We start from the raw sequence: 17598 nt of genomic DNA on the forward strand, positions 1-17598 counted from the left end.
ACTAACAAATCTTTGCGTTAGTTTCTGTCGCACAGATGACACATGGTGAAGAGTCTTACTAAGTTCAGTGACATTTGTTAACAAATGACATTCCATTCTTTTATTGAGCAAAGATACATATAATTATGAAAAGCATGTGAAACCTCAGTCAAAAGAAAGACAAGTGCAATTCTGAGGTGCTCTGGAAGCCGTATCATATTATAGAAGCATAATTTCCTGAAACCTTTTTCACACTTTGGAGTGCAGACACCTACACTACAGCTGTATCATATCCTTGAGTTCTCTGAAGAACCGATGAGTGCAGATAAAGGAAGAAGCTCTTGGAGCCAAGTAGTTAGGCAAAAACGTGGATCTAAATGTCCAGAGAGGTCCAAATGTGGCCATAAATATGGCAAGCTGGTTTCAAGGAAGGTCATGTATCTGAGAAAGAAATTACCCTGAACCACGTTGTCAGGATAGTAGTCATGGAAGCCCTCCATTCCATGTATTATTCAAGGAGGTAATCCTAAACCTCACTGAGCAAAAGGAACGATGAAACACGGTATCATAAAAAAGATCCCACTGATCTTTGGAAAAACAGTAATCTTTAATCGTATAAAATCATAGGAGGAGTTCTAGAACAGGCTATGAACCCACTAAAATAATTAGGAAATGAAAACCATGGATCAGATCAGAGTGCAAGTCATAAGGGAATGACATGTTATTTATCATTTTTTAAAGATTTTATTGATATATTTTGACAGAGAGAGAAAGATCACAAATAGAGAGGCAGGCGGGGTGGCAGGGGGTGAGAGGAACAGGCTACCCCCTGAGCAGAGAGCCCAACGCGGGGCTCAATCCCAGAACCCTAAGATCATGACCTGAGCCAAAGGCAGAAGCTTAACCCACTGAGCCACCCAGGTGCCCCTATTTATCATATTTTACCACATTTTTAGAAAAAGCAGGACACCAACTCAATTTAGCACAAATAAAATTTTATACTATTTAACTGAGTGATTATTAATTATAAAAACTCATCATTCCAAGAGCGAGACTGGAAATGCCAAGAGTTCACAAGGGTTGGAGGGCCTCCCAGTTCTCTTTTGAAACTGGAACGTGGGCAAGCAATCTGACACTCTCTCAGAACATCCCTCAGGGCCCAGAACAGAGCATCTGCTGGGCTGGACGGTGGGTCTACGACAGCACAGCAAAACTACCGTGTGCTTATTTGGTTTTACATTAAATGGTGAGAACCATTCAAACGGCAAATTAAGAAGGTATTTTTCAGTTATCAAGAAAACAGATTACTCAAAGCAAAATGAGCTTTTAAATGGTTAGACAACAGAAAATTTTGTAATAATCAGCAGTAATATCCACCCTATCATGGGGGTTGGGGGGGAACAACCTGTCTTTTTTAAATTCAAGTTGGCTTTCAATGAATTTCTTTCTTAGAGTGGAGGACATTACACTTACTGTTGAATAAACATGAGCTCCGTTTGCTAATCGGTACGTAGCGACGCGCTGCAGACACTGAACGATTCTACTGCAGGCCCTCGCTTCCCTCTGCGCCAGCCACAGGACACGCTCGTCAGCCAACATGATGTTACTTGCGATGTCAACCATCACATCCCCGAGCTAACAGGGGTGCAGGGGAGGAAAGAAAGGCGTTTAAAACCAATGCAGGATGTTTTACATAACCAAAATCACAATGAGACACCAAGATTGGCCTCTAGTCTTCAATGTTCAGGTGAAGACTTTAATTTTTTCTCACTGAAACGTTTTCGGAGAGGCAAAGCACATTCGGTTATGACCATTTGGTAACATATAGCTCAAAAGAGTATAACCACCAACTCATTGCGGAAGGATGGCAGGTGGTACATCATTTGACGCGAGGTTGGGGGGCAAATGAAATTAATCAAGGAGAAGGGAAAGATGACATCACAGGATTCCAGAATTAAAGAGACATCAGCTCTGGGAAAAGTTAATTAACACCTCTTTCTGTGTAAGTGTTAACTCAGTATTCTTATTAAGAAATAGACATGGTCCCCTCTTTCATATCCTATCATGTCCAAAAACCTAGATGTCTCCAACTACTATGAGTTCCCCACAGGGGCTGGGCCACTGGATGGGTCTCAGCACAGACAGTTTCCACCACCTTGAATGAACTTCCTCCATTCCTCCCAGCTTGATGAATGCTTTAAGACCCAGTGCCGTGAAACAAATGGATCCTAAGAGGTGCTCACTTTTCCACCACTCGTTTTGTTTCTTTTACTGAATTCCTTTTATTAAGTTCAGTTCCTCATTCACAGATGTAAACATCTGTCAGGCAATGCCAGCAAAGTGTCAATTAACTCTTGTTGACGCTGACTTGTATGTCCCATATCAGAGAAATGCAAGGAAGAGCCCAGGCTAACGAGACATACTGGCGTCAAAGGGTTTTGATATCGAGCAAAATGTTCATGAGAGGGAGATCTATGGCAGAAACAACTACAAAAGCATTCCAGAGGCAGGATCAGAGGATTTACAAGCTGCCTGGTCCCCTAATGAAGAAGCAAGTAGCAAAGGCAATAAACCCCAAGTCAAGTGAGAAAGCTGAGGCCGTTTTAGCAGATGTCTTTTGATCATCCCAGAAGATCCCAGATGAGTTCTTCAACTCTGCTCTTCACCCAATACTCTTCCCAAGATGTATAATTATGAGGCTGAGGCGGGACTGGAAAACGTTGGGTCCATCCCACCCACGGTTCACTTCACCAAGGAAGGAAGAAATCCACCAGATAGCAGTGCCGGAATACAATGGGATGGGGAGACTAACTGAGTACAGGCATAAAGAACGTGACTTCAGATCCTTACCACACTAAGCTGAGCAGGACAGTTAACTGCCGGTACCTTCCTTCATTGGTAAAAGGGGGATAATAACAATCCTGTCTTTTCTGAATTTGGGGAAGACTAAGTTCCTATAATAAATACTAGGTTCCTGAAACCACGCCTGGTTAGTGGTCTTCATTATTTTATTGCTCCCCTCCCCTTTTCTTAACATTTCAATTACAGCACAGGCCTTTCTTTGAAGATAGCTCTAGAAGGAGTGTTAAGAGGGGTGTTGCACTGCATTGCATTTGGTACATCCAAAAATATGTAAGAACTCATGTAACTCAACAGCAGAAAAGCCAATCTGGTTAAAAGTCAGGTAGAGGATCTGAACAGACATTTTTCCAAGGAAGACCCACAGATGACCAGCAGGTACATGAAAAGGCGTCCAACATTGTTAAGCATCAGAGAAATGCTCATCAAAACCCACAGTGAGATGTCACTTCACACCTGTGGGAATGGCTGTCAAGAAGACAAGAGTAACGAGCTGACAAGGATGTGGTAACAGGGGAGCCCCGGGCACTGCAGGTGGGAACATAAACTGGTACAGCCGCTAACTTATGGAAAACAGTATGGAGGTTTCTCAAAGGATTAAAAATAGAACTAACATATGATCCACCAATTCCACTTCCACGTATTCATCCAAAGACAATAAAAACACTAATTTGAACAAATACATGCACTTCATTTCCATACCAGCATAACTTACAATAGCCAAGATATGGAAACAACCTAAGTGTCTACCAACGATGAACGGATAAAAAAAACATGGGGGGCGCCTGGGTGGCTCAGTGGGTTAAGCCTTTGCCTTTGGCTCAGGTCATGATCTCAGGGTCCTGGGATCGAGCCCCGCATCAGGCTTTCTGCTCGACAGGGAGCCTGCTTCTGCCTCTCTCTCTCTGCCTGCCTCTCTGCCTACTTGTGATCTCTCTCTCTCTGTCAAATAAATAAAAAATAAATCTTAAAAAAAAAAAAAAAAGACATGGTATGTGTGCATGCCCCCCCCACACACACTGGAATATTACGTAGCCACTGTGACAACATGGTTGGAACTTAACTTGTATTATGCTAAGTGAAATAAGTCAGTCAGAGAAAGAGAAATATCACAGGATCTCGCTTACCTGTGGAATCTTGAAAAAACAGCAACAAAAAAACCCAGAATGAAACAAAAGCCCATCATGAGAACAGACTGGCGGTTGTCAAAGGTAGGAGTGGGGAATGGGTAAAATGGTAAAGGGAATCATACAAATTTCCAGTCATGAATAAGTCATGGGGACATGAAGTACAGCATGGTGACTGCAGTTAATAATACAGTATGACATATTTGAACAATACCATATTGTGTATTTGAAAGTTGCTAAGAGAGATCTTTCTCATGACAAGGAAAAATTTTCTAATTCTACAGTGATGGATGTTAAGTAGACTTATTCTGGTGATCATTTCACAATACATACAACTGTAGAATCATTTTATGTTGTACACTAAGAACTAATATGTCAATTATACCTCAATAAAAAATAAAAAACTGTACTGAATTTAGAAAGAGGGGTGCCTTCTTAAAGTCTGTGTTCATATATAAATAGGATCAATGCATCCAGCAAAATTGCCTTTCTCTCAAGTGCTGCCACTTCAATTAAAAATAGTTTACTGACTTCCCAAGGCCCTTAACACAGTATATCACAATTCTTCCCTTATTTTATTTCCAATGTAAACATCTCGAGGGCAGAGACAACACAATGTCTTACTTATATTTATACCCTCATTCAGTAGTAAAACCCCTGGGATAGAAGCCCACAGCTACACAGTTTCGTTTACTCACTGACTGAATATTTATTGAGGACCACGGTTAGCCAGACCCTGTCCAGAGCAATGAGATACAACAGTAAGAGAAACATACAAGATCTGGGGGCTTATAACCTTTTGAGGAAAATACAAAACAAACAAGTAAACATATTTTTTTCTAAGTGACTAGGGTTGTGATAACTGCAGTGAACAAATCTACCAGAGGGATATATGATGAATAGTAATGGGATTTAACGCAAGCACCCTATTTTAACAGACTCAGACATTCTCAAAGGGCATTTCCCCCAAACCCAAGGCATTAACAAGAACAGCTGAGAACCAGAAGGCCTTATAATTAACCTCAGTGCAGTCCAGAGCCTACTCATTTTATACAACTCATCAACTATTAGCATCCTAGTATATATTCTACATATTCCTAAAAAACAGGTATGGGGGTGAATGTCATTCTAACAGAAGCCCTTTGGGGCACCTGGATGGCTCAGTTGGTTAAGCATCTGCCTTCAGCTCAGGTCATGATCTTGGGGTCCTGGGATCGAGTTGGGCTCCCTGCTCAGCGGGGAGTCTGCTTCTCCCTGTTCCCTTCTCTTGCTCTCTATCTCAAATAAATAAATAAAATTTTAAGGGAGGAGGAGGGTGAGGAGGAGAAGGAGGAGGGTGGAAGGAGAGGGGGAGGAGAAGAAACCCTTATTTCTGGAGTTATAAAGAAAGGCAGTGATTGCTAATATGCCAACTGCTCAGTATGTCTATCAGCCATTTATACAGCAACTGGAATAATAACTGCCAACTTTTTTTAAAAGATTTTATTTATTTATCTGACAGAGAGAGTGAGAGAGTACAAGCACGGGGAAAAGCAGAGGGAGAGGGAGAAGCAGTCTCCCCGCCAAACAGGGAGCCCGGTACTGAGCTCGATCCCAGGCCCCTGGGACCAGCACCTGAGCTGAAGGCAGATGCTTAACCATCTGAGCCACCCAGGTGCCCCAGAACCCCCAACTCTTAACAGAATTCAGATTAGCTGGAATAACTTGGCTAAGTGTCTATTATTACCTATTGCTATTTCCAATTTTTATGCAAAAACAAATAGGTAAAAGAGATGATGCAGAGAAAATATCCTCTATGGCTACCAAAGAAATTCCCATTGGCTTCAAACACCTAAAATATAATATACAAGAATATCCAGATTCTAAGGTACTAGAGAAATAAATATATAAGGTATTTATAAATTAGCACAATTACTACTCCACTTGTCTCATACTTTTTTTTGAAGTTTTAAACGTATGCACTTTATAAAGATCCAACATGAGACCTGACAGATACATCATTTCCACTGAAAAACTGTAGTTATTACCTGATCAAAGAGCTACGGCTTATGGCCCACTAGGTAATGCCAGTAATGCACTTTAACGTGTGTTAATAATTGTAAAGAAAAGAAATCTCTCTAAGAGGGCACATACTAGCCCAGAGTGATTGCTTTCCTGAGAACAAGCGATCTTTCTCATTATTTCATTCCAAATAGCTAAGAACTTGGGAAAGGGATTTGTTGCCAAAATATTCCCCAGAGCAGGTAATCATAAAATGCTGTATACTTCTGTAGCTTGGTTATGGAAGCAGTTCTGAATCTGTCACAGGGGCAAAAAAGGACACAAAAAGGATAACAGTGCATGAAAAATTACATTGGATTAAAAAAGTATTCCTACGATCTGACACACAAAGATAGTCCAGCAACTGCAAGAAGCATTAGAAAGCATTGTGTTTCTCCTTGACCTCATTTCCTGAAGGCCACTCCAGCCACAAAAGGGTCGGAAGGAATCACACACCTGCTCTTCCACCTGTCACACTAAATGGTTGAAGCTCAAAGAAAAACACGTGCGAATGCACTTTTATCAAAGAGAAAAGAGTAAAGAAATGAAAATGCCACATGAGTAACAAGGAAAGTATTAAGTGTCATTTGTTGTAAGAATATTTCATGTTTTCAATATATATGTTCAGAACTCCAATCAAAATGAGATCCACGTCATCTGTAAATTTCATGAATTTCTGATATGTTAGCATATGAAACACATGAGATAATACATAAATGAAATTTGGTATTTAATTTTAACAGAAGAGTAGAGTATAACCCTGAAGACAGGATATTTCTGTCGTTAAATACTCTTGGGTTAAGACTTCCACTCTGTCACCTGCCAGTTAAATGTCCACAAGTCAATTACTGAGCCTCTCCAAGCCTCGGTTTGTTTGCTCATTTGTAAAATGAGACAAAGAGCCCTAAGAGAATTGCTTGGAAGGTTTCATCCCATAGTAAATTAAGAAAACAAAACTAAAGGCAAATATCCTCCTGAAGCAATTCATGCCATTTCTGAGAGAAGCCAGAGGATCTAGGACCCTCCCCAGTTTGCATTTTTAAGCACAAAGCAGCAGGGGGCACCCCCCTCCATTAAATCTAATAACCAGAAAAGCAAGAATTACAGACTCCTACATGGGACTGGGCAGTTGTTCGGGGACAGATAGGTGGTGATGGGCTGTACAGGAATGACATGCAGTCCAAACTTGGCTAAATAAAAAGAGTAATATATAATAATAATAATAATAATAATAACAACAACAACAATAGCAGCAACTGGTATTATTAAGTTCAGGCAATCCTCATGATTTTCTCCTAGATACAAATGACATAAAATGGGTTAAAGCCTCTGCCTTCGGCTCAGGTCATGATCCCAGAGCCCTGGAATCAAGCCCCACATCGGGCTCTCTGCTCTGCAGGGAGCCTGCTTCCTCCTCTTTCTCTCTCTCTCTGCCTGTCTCTCTGCCTACTTGTGATCTCTGTCTGTCAAATAAATAAAATCTTAAAAAAAAAAGCTTAAAAAAAAAAATACTGAGATCATACCTATCACAAAGTATGTTAATGCCCCGCTTACTTTTAATGAAGGACTTGCCCCACTGTGAGGCCAAGTTTTAAAAGTGTATTTATTTAATAAAAAAATTTAAAAAAATAAAAATAAATTAAATAAATAAAAATTTAAAAAATTATTTAAAAGAAGTGTATTTATGTCCCTCTTCACTAGGTTTGGTATCCTGAGTGCCTCAGGATCCCACTGTAGGCTTCTCCACTCGCTTAGTTAAGCAGTCAATATTCAGTGAGAGTCTCACTGTGATAATCACTAGGGCCTGTGGCAAAGATTAAAGATCTGATTTTATTGTGGTCTGGGAGCAAAGAAGGTAATGAGGAGGAGGACAATGAGGACCACGGGGAATCCAGGGAAACAGGTGAGGAGTGTAAGGAAGAGGCTGAGAAGAATGCTGTGTGGAGTAAATGTCACATTTATGGCCCATTTCCTCACAAAAAGGACTTAAAGTAGATTAGCAAAATAAAAAGGATTATTCTTTTTAATTAAGAAAACAAAGAGTGGGAAATACAGACTTACAAGAAAAAAGAGACACAGGTAAAAATAGGCATCAGCACAGAGCTTCTAGGACAGGGAAGATGGTGTGTTTCTAGTCAAAATAAGGAAGGCAATACCACAATTATCAACAGAAAGAATATTTCAGGGCACCTGGATGGCTTAATCGGTTAAGGGACCAACTCCTGGTTTTGGCTCAGGTTATGATCTCAGGGTCATGGGATCGAGCCCCACATCGGCTCAGCACTCAGTTGGGAGTCTGCTTAAGATTCTCTCTCTCCCGGAGAAGGGAGTTGAGGGAAATTGGAAGGGGAGGTGAACCATGAGAGACTATGGACTCTGAAAAACGATCTGAGAATTTTGAAGGGGTGGGGGGTGGGAGGTTGGGGGCACCAGGTGGTGGGTATTGTAGAGGGCACGGATTGCATGGAGCACTGGGTGTGGTGCAAAAATAATGAATACTGTTATGCTGAAAAAAATAAAAAAATTAAAAAAAAAAAAAAAAAAAAAAAAAAAACAAAGATTCTCTCTCTCCCTCTACCCCTCTCACTTGTGTTCTCTGTCTCAAATAAATAAATAAACCAGGAGGGAAGGAAGGAAGGAAGGAAGGCAGGCAGGCAGGCAAGGAAGGAAGGAAAGAAAGGAAAGGGAAAAAAGGAAGAACATCTCCTCCAGGTCAAGAAAGCCACTTTCATGACAAATTCTCAGAACCTAAGAGGAACATTACTTCAGAGCTTGAGGGTGGACTGCTGCACCCTCAGCCAGACCTTCACAGTAAATGGAAGAGCTTAACTCCAGAGAGTCCTGCAGTTCTCCTGAGGGAAGCAGATTTTTTTTTTTTTCTGATTAAAGACACACGTGTATCTCCCTTTCTGGGAGGATGGAGAACTAGGCACTCGGGATGATTCTCCTGCTACAAAGGAAAAGTGCTGAGCGAAAACAAGTGAGAGGAAAAACTGCACCACTGACCAGTCAGATGAAGACTGTTCCAGAGGCCAACAGCAAAACAGCAACAGGAATCCACGGAGCCCTGAGGTTGAACTCTGATGGCCATGACCTGTGATCTGCCTTCCAGGCAGCGCCCAAGGCTCCACCAACGCAGGCACACTAGGAGATCAGGGCACTAAGCTGGTAACAAAAAGGGGCACATCTCCAGGTCAGGGCGAACCAGCAAGCAAACGTGCCAGGGTCAAGACAGTTTCACCAGGAAGGAGGTGAAAAATCTCTTCCTTGACAGTTTGTAAACCCAGCTGATCTCCTGACAGTTTGTAAACACAGCTGATCTTCACACAGGACTAAGGTCAGACATCACATTATTTCTGAGGTCAGAAAAACCTCAAGTTGAGAACTAATTTCAAAGTGAACCCCTTACCTCGGTATTGCCCCTCAGGAACTTGACAGAAGCAAACAAGTATCACATTTAACAAGGACACGTTAGACTATTCCCATTAAGACTTCCTGTCATCAACATTAATCAGCAATGTTCTAGAGGTTCTTACTAATGTATACGCAGAAAAAGAAAAATTTTAAAAAAGAAGAAGAATATAATTTAAATAGGAACAGATAAACCAATGTTATTCACTGGTGACATCTGTCTAGAAAATCCCATATAACCAACTACAGAATTATGTGACTCAAGGTGCACATTTTAAAAAACCTAATCAAGGAAAATTGAACAAGGACTAGATATTTGATGATATTAAGGACTCAGAGCTCATCTGAGTGACATAATTAATGGTATCATAGTTCCATTTTAAAGTTCCTGATATTTCAGAAAAATTACAGATGAAATAAGACATCCAGAATTGGCTATTAAATGTTCCTGCACTGAAAAAGGAAAACAAGAAAGAGAGAATGGAAGCAAGAAAAAGAGAAAGGAAAAAAAAATGAAAAAGAGGAGAGTGGAGGGAATGGGGACAAAGGAAGTAAGTGGACAGATGAAAGATTTCAAGCCTGGTGAAAGGTAAGACGTAGCTATTAATGATAACTTCTGCTACTCTTTTGAAATTTCCCAGTAACATTCTGGGGCACCTGGGTGGTTCACTCAGTTAAGCGTCTGCCTTCGGCTCAGATCATGATCTCAGGGTGCTGGGATCAAGTCCTGTTTGGGCTTCCAGCTTCTCCCTCCCCCTCTGTGCTTTTTCCCCACTCTCTCGCTCTCTTTCAAATAAATAAATAAAAACTTTTTTAAAAGTTTCTGAAAAGTTTTTAGGAAGTTAAACCCAAAGAATACTTTTTTTTAAGAAGCAAGACAGGGACAGAAACAAAGTTACTGCAGCGGTTCTCAAAGCTGGTGCAAAGTCACGCCACCCAGTATCCCCTCTGTCTAAATGCACATCCTCAGACCTCCCTGCAGACAGGCTGAATCAGAAACTCAGGATGCGGGCCCATCAACCCATTTAACAAATTCCAAGGGATTCGGATACACAGTCTAGTTTTAGAAATAACGTTTGAGAAAGGGTAACAAAGCCAGGCGTGGCATCTCTGACCAGCTTGACAACATGGAGAAGTCTAACAAAATCAAGAGGAATAAAAAAATTTAGTGCTACTGAAAATCAAAACAAAAGAAAACATAACTGTTGACACAGAAGTGATTACGTTTTAAGATAAGTATGTGAACAACTTTACATTTTGAAAACTCTATACATAAAAATGTGCCAAATGAACTTTGTGATCAGCTAGCACTAAGGCTCCGGCCTCGCTCCGAGATCTACAACGGGAGCGCTACGAGGCAAGACCAGATCTGAACTTCAGAGCTCTTCTCATCTTTTGAAATGCATATAGATTGTTTTCCTCAGAGAAATCACCATGGTAAATATGGAGCAGACACTTCAATTGCCTGACAGACAACCTGCAACAGTTTTTAAAAGACCCCACTAAATACAGCATTTCGAGCTGGCAGCTAGAGAACTTTCAGCACCCACCCTAAGACTGCAGAGCATGGGCCTGTGCTGCCTGGACTCAATCAAAGGTTAAAAAGCAATTGCCTCCGGGGGCACCTGGGTGGCTCAGTGGGTTAAAGCCTCTGCCTTCGGCTCAGGTCATGATCCCAGGGTCTTGGGATCAAGCTCTCTACTCAGCGAGGAGCCTGCTTCCCTCCCTCTCTCTCTCTGCCCACCTCTGCCTACTTGTGATCTCTGTCTGTCAAATAAATAAAATCTTAAAAAAAAAACAACACAAAGCAAAAACGGAACTATAAGGAGAGACAAACAGTAAGACAATAGTAGTTGCCATCTTTGAAACCCTGCTCTCAACAATGGACAGATCATCTAGACAATCAAAAGGAAACAGTGGATGTGAGTAACACTATAGATGAAATGGCCCTGAGACATACACAGAGCATTCTACCCAACAAGAGCAGAATACACATTCTTCTCAAGCACACACAGAACATTTCCTAGAATGGACCATCAGTTGGGCCACAAAACAAGTTTTAACAAATTCAAGAAGACAGACATCATCTTTTCTGCCCACAATGACAAGAAACTAGAAATTAGCAGCAAGAAGGAAACTAGAAAATTCACTCACAAACACATGAAAATTAAACAACACTCTACCCAATAACCAATGGTGCAAAGAAGAAATTAAAGGAAATGAAAAAGGGCTCCTGAGGAATGTGTGGCTGGCCAGCTCACTTGGTAGAGCATGTGACTCTTGATCTCTGGGTTCTAAGTTCAAGCCCCATGTTTAGCAGAGGGATTACTTAAAAATAAAACCTTTAGGGACGCCTGGGTGGCTCAGTTGGTTAAGCTGCTGCCTTCAACTCAGGTCATGATCCCAGTGTCCTGGGATCGAGCCCCACATTGGGCTCCTTGCTCAGCGGGGAGTCCGCTTCTCCCTCTGCCTCTGCCTGCCTCTCTGCCTGCTTGTGCTCTTTCTCTGACAAATAAATAAATAAAATTTTAAAAAAATAAATAAATAAAACCTTTAAAAAAAAAAGGTTCCTGACACAAACAAAAATGGAAACACAATATATCAAAACTTGTGAGATGCAGCAAAAGCAGTTCTAAGAGCAAAGTTCACAACAATAAACACCTATATTAAGAAACAAGAAAGATCCCACATAACTCTATGCCTTAAGGATCTAGAAAGAGAAGAGCAAACTGAGCTCAAAGGTAGTAGAAGATAGTATTTGGCAAGGGAGCCAATAATACTCAGTGGAGAAAAGACAATGCCAACCATTTATCTAGGAAGGAGTTAATATGCAAAAATAAAAAGAACTCAAAACAACTCAATAGCAAAAACAACCAAGAAAAAATTAAAAAAAAAAAAAAAAAAAAAAAAAAAAAAACAGGCAAAGGACGTGAATAGATACTTCTCCGAAGAACATGTATCAAAGGCCAACAGGTACACAAAAAGGTCTTCAACATCCCTAGACATCAGGGAAATATAAATTAAAAGCACAATGAGGCACCACCTCACACTTGGTAGACTGGCCATCACCAAAAAGACGAGAAAATACTTGCAAAAATATAAGGAAAGGGGAACCTTTGTGTACTGAGTAGAAACATAAATCTGTAGAGCCACTATGCAAAACAGTATGGGGAACCCTAAAAAAGTTAAAAACAGAGCTACCACATGATCCCAAAATACCACTTGTAGAAATATATCCAAAGGAAGTGAAAACTCCAACTTGACAACATATCTGTACCCCCATGTTCATAACAGCATTAATTGATAATAGCCAAGACATGGAAACAACCTAAGTAATAAAGGAAAGAAACTGATATACACATGCACACACACAGAGCAATATGGAGGAAAACACACAGACACACACACAGGAACACAGCCACAAAAAATGAAGAAATCCTATCACCTGTTCCAACATGGAGGGACCTTGAAGACATTAGGCAAGTGACATGAGGTAAGTGCTAGAGGTAGAAAGTACAGATGGTAACCCAGCTAAGAGCTCCACTGCTGTGTGGTATACAGGAAAGTTGTTAGGGTAAATCCTAACAGCCCTCACCACACAAAGAAATTTGTTTTCCTGTCTTCCCTTTTCTTTTTATTGTATCTCTATGAGAAGATGGATGTTAGCCTAACTTACTGTGGTGATCATTTCACAATATTTGTAAAACAAACCATCATGCTGTACACCTTAAATTTATATAGGGATAAATGTCTATTTCTCAATAAAACTGGAAAAAAGAGAGAGTGAGTGAGAGAGGGAGAGAGAGAAGGATGAACACATGGCTGTGTGAAGAAGAGAAACCCCAGAATGCCCGAGAGAAGGAGCTGCAGCCAACCCACAACGTGGACGAAGGACGTTGCTCTGCTCTGTCACGGTACCTTAATTTCCAAGAACTGATTGTTCACCTCTATCCCTTCCAACAACAGATGACTATAATCAATGGAGCATTTCTCCGCAATAATTTTGGAAATTAAAAAATGCATTTAATTAAAAGAGAGCAAATATAACAAGATTTTAAAAATAGAGAGCTCTACCACGTGAGTCTTTGTTGACATGCTATATGCTACAAAGGTGAACCAGAAAAATACCTCTTTGGACTTTTCCTCTTTGGTAAATCTTCCAAATTTTTCTATCATTTCAGCCACAAATATAACATCCATCTTGTCAGAAAAATTGGCGGCTTCCACGGTATAAGCCAGTAACTGCCGGGCCGTGGCCACAGCATTAGTAAGATTGAGAGGCATCTACATTAAAAAGGCAAAAATGAACAATGAATTTTGACATCTTATCTTCACATTTCAAAACATGGCAATGAATTCAAACTCTTTATCGTTTATCACCAGGACCTTCTTAAAACACTTTTTCAAACCTGAGGAAACTGGAATTATAACGGTCACTAACCTGAACAAATTTTTTTTTAACTTTGAAATATAATAATACGTAAAAATACATCTGGTAAACACACTGCACCATCTCTCCCTTTGTACTTATCCAAATTCTACACACTCCATGCCAATTGCTTAGTAAAGCCTTTCAGGGTATTCCAACTGGGAGAGATCGATAACTCCCCTGGAGCCCGGTGCATGGGAGGAGGAAGCATTTATCTATACCACCACGCACTGCCAGTAATGTCCTATATTTGCTTATTTATTGACTTAAACACAAGTTGGCACCAGCCATTCCACAAAGGGTGTAACAGGTACCAAGGAGCATAAGAAAATGTGTAACACAGAAACCATCTTCTGGCTGTTTCTCATCTGGTCAGGTTTACAACGGACGCATAGAACGGAGACAAGAAAAAGGCGACTGAGGAGCACGAGTACGACAAGGGATCCCAGGTGACAAAGAGATTATAAAAGAAGCCCAAGAGGCAGCTTCCCAGATGGATGTGAAGGAGGGCTGGGATTTGTTCCAGTGGATGCAGGTGGTAAAGATATTCAAACAAAGGCAGCGACTGGAAAGGAAAACAGACACCACAGAGAGCCCTGAATACTGGGGGCGGTGACCAGGCCTGACCCAGAACACAGATCAACTGAATGTAAACACCCATCCTCATGCTTTACTCGTCTTTAAAACAAACACACAGGGGCGCCTGGGTGGCTCAGTGGATTAAAGCCTCTGCCTTCGGCCCAGGTCATGATCTCAGGGTCCTGGGATCGAGCCCCGCACGGGGCTCTCTGCTCAGCGGGGAGCCTGCTTCCCCCCACTCCTACTTCTCTCTGCTTGCCTCTCTTGTCTACTTGTGATCTTTGTCTGTCAAATAAAGAAATAAAATCTTTAAAACAAACACACACACACACACACACCCCCCCCTGGAATTTCAACTAACATACATTAACAACTTCAGCAAAGGGGAAGACTTCGTAAGTTACCTGATTAAACATATAAAGCACCCTAGTGACATCGTTTGCATACTGGCAGCGAGAATAATCATCACTGGCCCAGAAGCCACCTCTGTCGCATCGGCGCCAAGCCTTCCTCTCATCCTGGGGGTTTCCAGGATAGATCCCACTGCCATGGGTATTCCGCGTGCACTGAAGGTACGCAGTAATGCCGGCTAACGTCCTGGGCCACCTAGACAGGCGGAGACAGAACAGGATGAGAAATCCTACGTGGACACAAGTAACAGTGGAGGAAAATGGAGGGGTAGGACTGGTCATGGATAATCATAGAGAAAAATCAAGAAGCAGCGAATTCCTTTCAGAATAAAGAGTTTAAAAAAATTAAAAGGCTAGCATGGACTAGGCTGATTTAAACTATCAGCCACATTTACTTTAATACCAGAGGAAATTTTCTTAAAATGTTCTAAATGTCACTATAAACACACAGGAAAATGGTCAGATAGCCAGTAAAAAAAGAAAAAGACAGTTCCCAGGTGTGCAGACAAGTCAGCAAAGCAGGTACAGAACTGCTATCCTTAGCAAGGCCTGCTTTGCTGCCCTGGCCCTTCAGTGGTATATAGGAATCTGGGACTTGAGGGAGTCTTCCCACGAACAGTTAACTGTAAGTGTTGTTCACCATGCCTACACTGTTTGGACAAGTAGTATGGTTTATGCTGAAACTTGCTTTCTTGCTGGGAGTCTGAAATTTTGGTACATGCTAGACAGAGGGTGCCTCCTCCACCAGCAATAAGAACTTTGGATACTGAGTCTCCAACCCGCTTCCCTGGGCAGCAACACTGTATCCACCTCCATATAGGGTTGCTGTCCTTTCATGGCTGGAGGAGGAATGGGAAGAAGCCTGCCCTTGGATCTCCAGCATGCACCTATGTCTTTTCTCTTGCTATCCATCTCCCTATCTTACTATAGCACTATAATCTCTCTTACCTATGACTACAACTGCATGCTGGGTCCCATGAGTCCACCTAACAAATTTCTGCACATGGGACGGTCTAGCAGACCTCCAACACAGTATACAGCTGAATTTATTTATCTGAATTTATACAGGAGAAGGTACCCTCTGAGCAAGTGACTACACCAATCTGTGGGCACAGACTGTCACTAACAGTTGGAAGAAATCTGTCATATGAGCTTTCTCCAAAACTGGGAATGAACTGAATATATTTAATGGAAGTTACAGTTGACCTATAACATAGGGACTGATAAATTAAAATAGCAGTCATACCAAAATATAATTAATTCCCCAAATCTGCATAAACAGATTAAGCAACACTAAACTAAATCTTATTAATGCAGTGAAAGTTTAACTGCATAATACACTAAGGAATGTCAAAAGCTAATTCATTAATCAGTCAAATAATCAGATTCTTCTTCTATTTTTAAAAATGTAAAATAGTCAAATTATGAGCAAAAATAGAAAATCTGCCATAAATGGAAAACATTATGATTACTTAATAAAAGATGCAGAATATCACAAAATTCACAAATGTTATCTGTTTTGCTTTAAAGTATACAGTATAAATATCATCTGTTAACAGTTAATCTACATAAAGGACTTATCCATTGGCAGTAATAAATATTTATTTCCATATACTCGGGTCAGGGAGAATTTTTTTTTTTAAAGGACAAAAGATGGTTTTTTAAAAAATCACTTAAGAATTAGCTGAGCTAAAGATGTTGCTACTGCTTTTTCAACTTCAATTTATTTTTCATTTTTATTTATTTATCCTTTAAAATTCATTTAAACTCAATTCATTAACATATAGTATATTATTAGGTCCAGAGGTGGGGGGCAGTGATTCATCAGTCTTATATCACACCCAGTGCTCATTATATGTCACGTGCCCTCCTTAATGTCCATCACCCAGTTATCCCATCCCCTCATCCCCCTCCCCTCCAGCAACCCTCAGTTTGTTTCCTATGATTAAGAGTCTTTTGGAGTTTGTCTCCCTCGATGATTTTGTCGTTTTACTTTTCCCTCTCTTCCTCCATGCTCTTCTGTTTTGTTTCTTAAATTCCACATATGAGTGAAATCATCCACCTTGGATATAAAAGATTAATACCAAAGGCTTTTCTTACCCTTAAAATTTGGGCAGTAGGAGTATCAATCACAGGAATACAAACTGGGTATTCAACAAACTTTATGCTACTGTAAATTTCCCTTCATATTTCCCTTCATTTAATCAACTATAAGGTCCTTATTAAAATCCTGAACGTAAAAGACATTAAATAGTAATATACTTAAAAGACATTTTTAAAACAACCTTGAAAGTGAGGAGAGTTTAAGGCAAAAGTCGTTACCTCTCACAAATTCTAAATTTTTTACTTAAAAAAAAAAAGGAATATTCCACTCATTCTGCTCATCTCAACACAGAGCCCAACACCAATGGCTCCCAAAGTTTCACCCATCCAAAATCTTTCATTTCCCAAAGTCATTCTTGCTTAGAACCAAACAGGGGAGGAAAATGAACTTGGCTTTCTCCTAATTATCGTGTCTACTTAACTGCCAATAGTTAAAAGTAACTTAGCAATACAAAACCTTCCAAAGTTCATCCATAAAAAAAGCCCTTAAAAAAACAGGACACACCATTAGCCTTTCGAATTCTGCAATTTTAGTAGAATTTCCAAAATGTTTCCCGAAAGTAGTGGTTCTTAAATTTTACAACAAACCATGAAACATGAAACATTCTGTCTGCAGAGACTGTTAAATCAACATATGTGAGATACAGTTCAGGCACCTTTT

The 17598-nt window shown here is 40.5% G+C and overlaps 1 protein-coding gene across 1 annotated transcript in view; it reads right to left on the reverse strand.

The window, feature by feature from the left end:
- The window catches only part of ADGRA3 (adhesion G protein-coupled receptor A3), a 132252-nt gene that overhangs the window by 32120 nt on the left and 82534 nt on the right, over positions 1 to 17598 (reverse strand). The window contains exons 9-11 of the mRNA XM_047719012.1: positions 14829 to 15030; positions 13545 to 13700; positions 1453 to 1614 (exon numbers count right to left, since the gene is read on the reverse strand). Of these exons, the coding sequence (XP_047574968.1) occupies positions 1453 to 1614; positions 13545 to 13700; positions 14829 to 15030 (520 nt within the window). The remainder of the gene's footprint in view (positions 1 to 1452; positions 1615 to 13544; positions 13701 to 14828; positions 15031 to 17598) is intronic.

This window comes from Lutra lutra, chromosome 2 (genome assembly GCF_902655055.1).
Source record: "Lutra lutra chromosome 2, mLutLut1.2, whole genome shotgun sequence".
Lineage (NCBI taxonomy): Eukaryota > Metazoa > Chordata > Mammalia > Carnivora > Mustelidae > Lutra > Lutra lutra.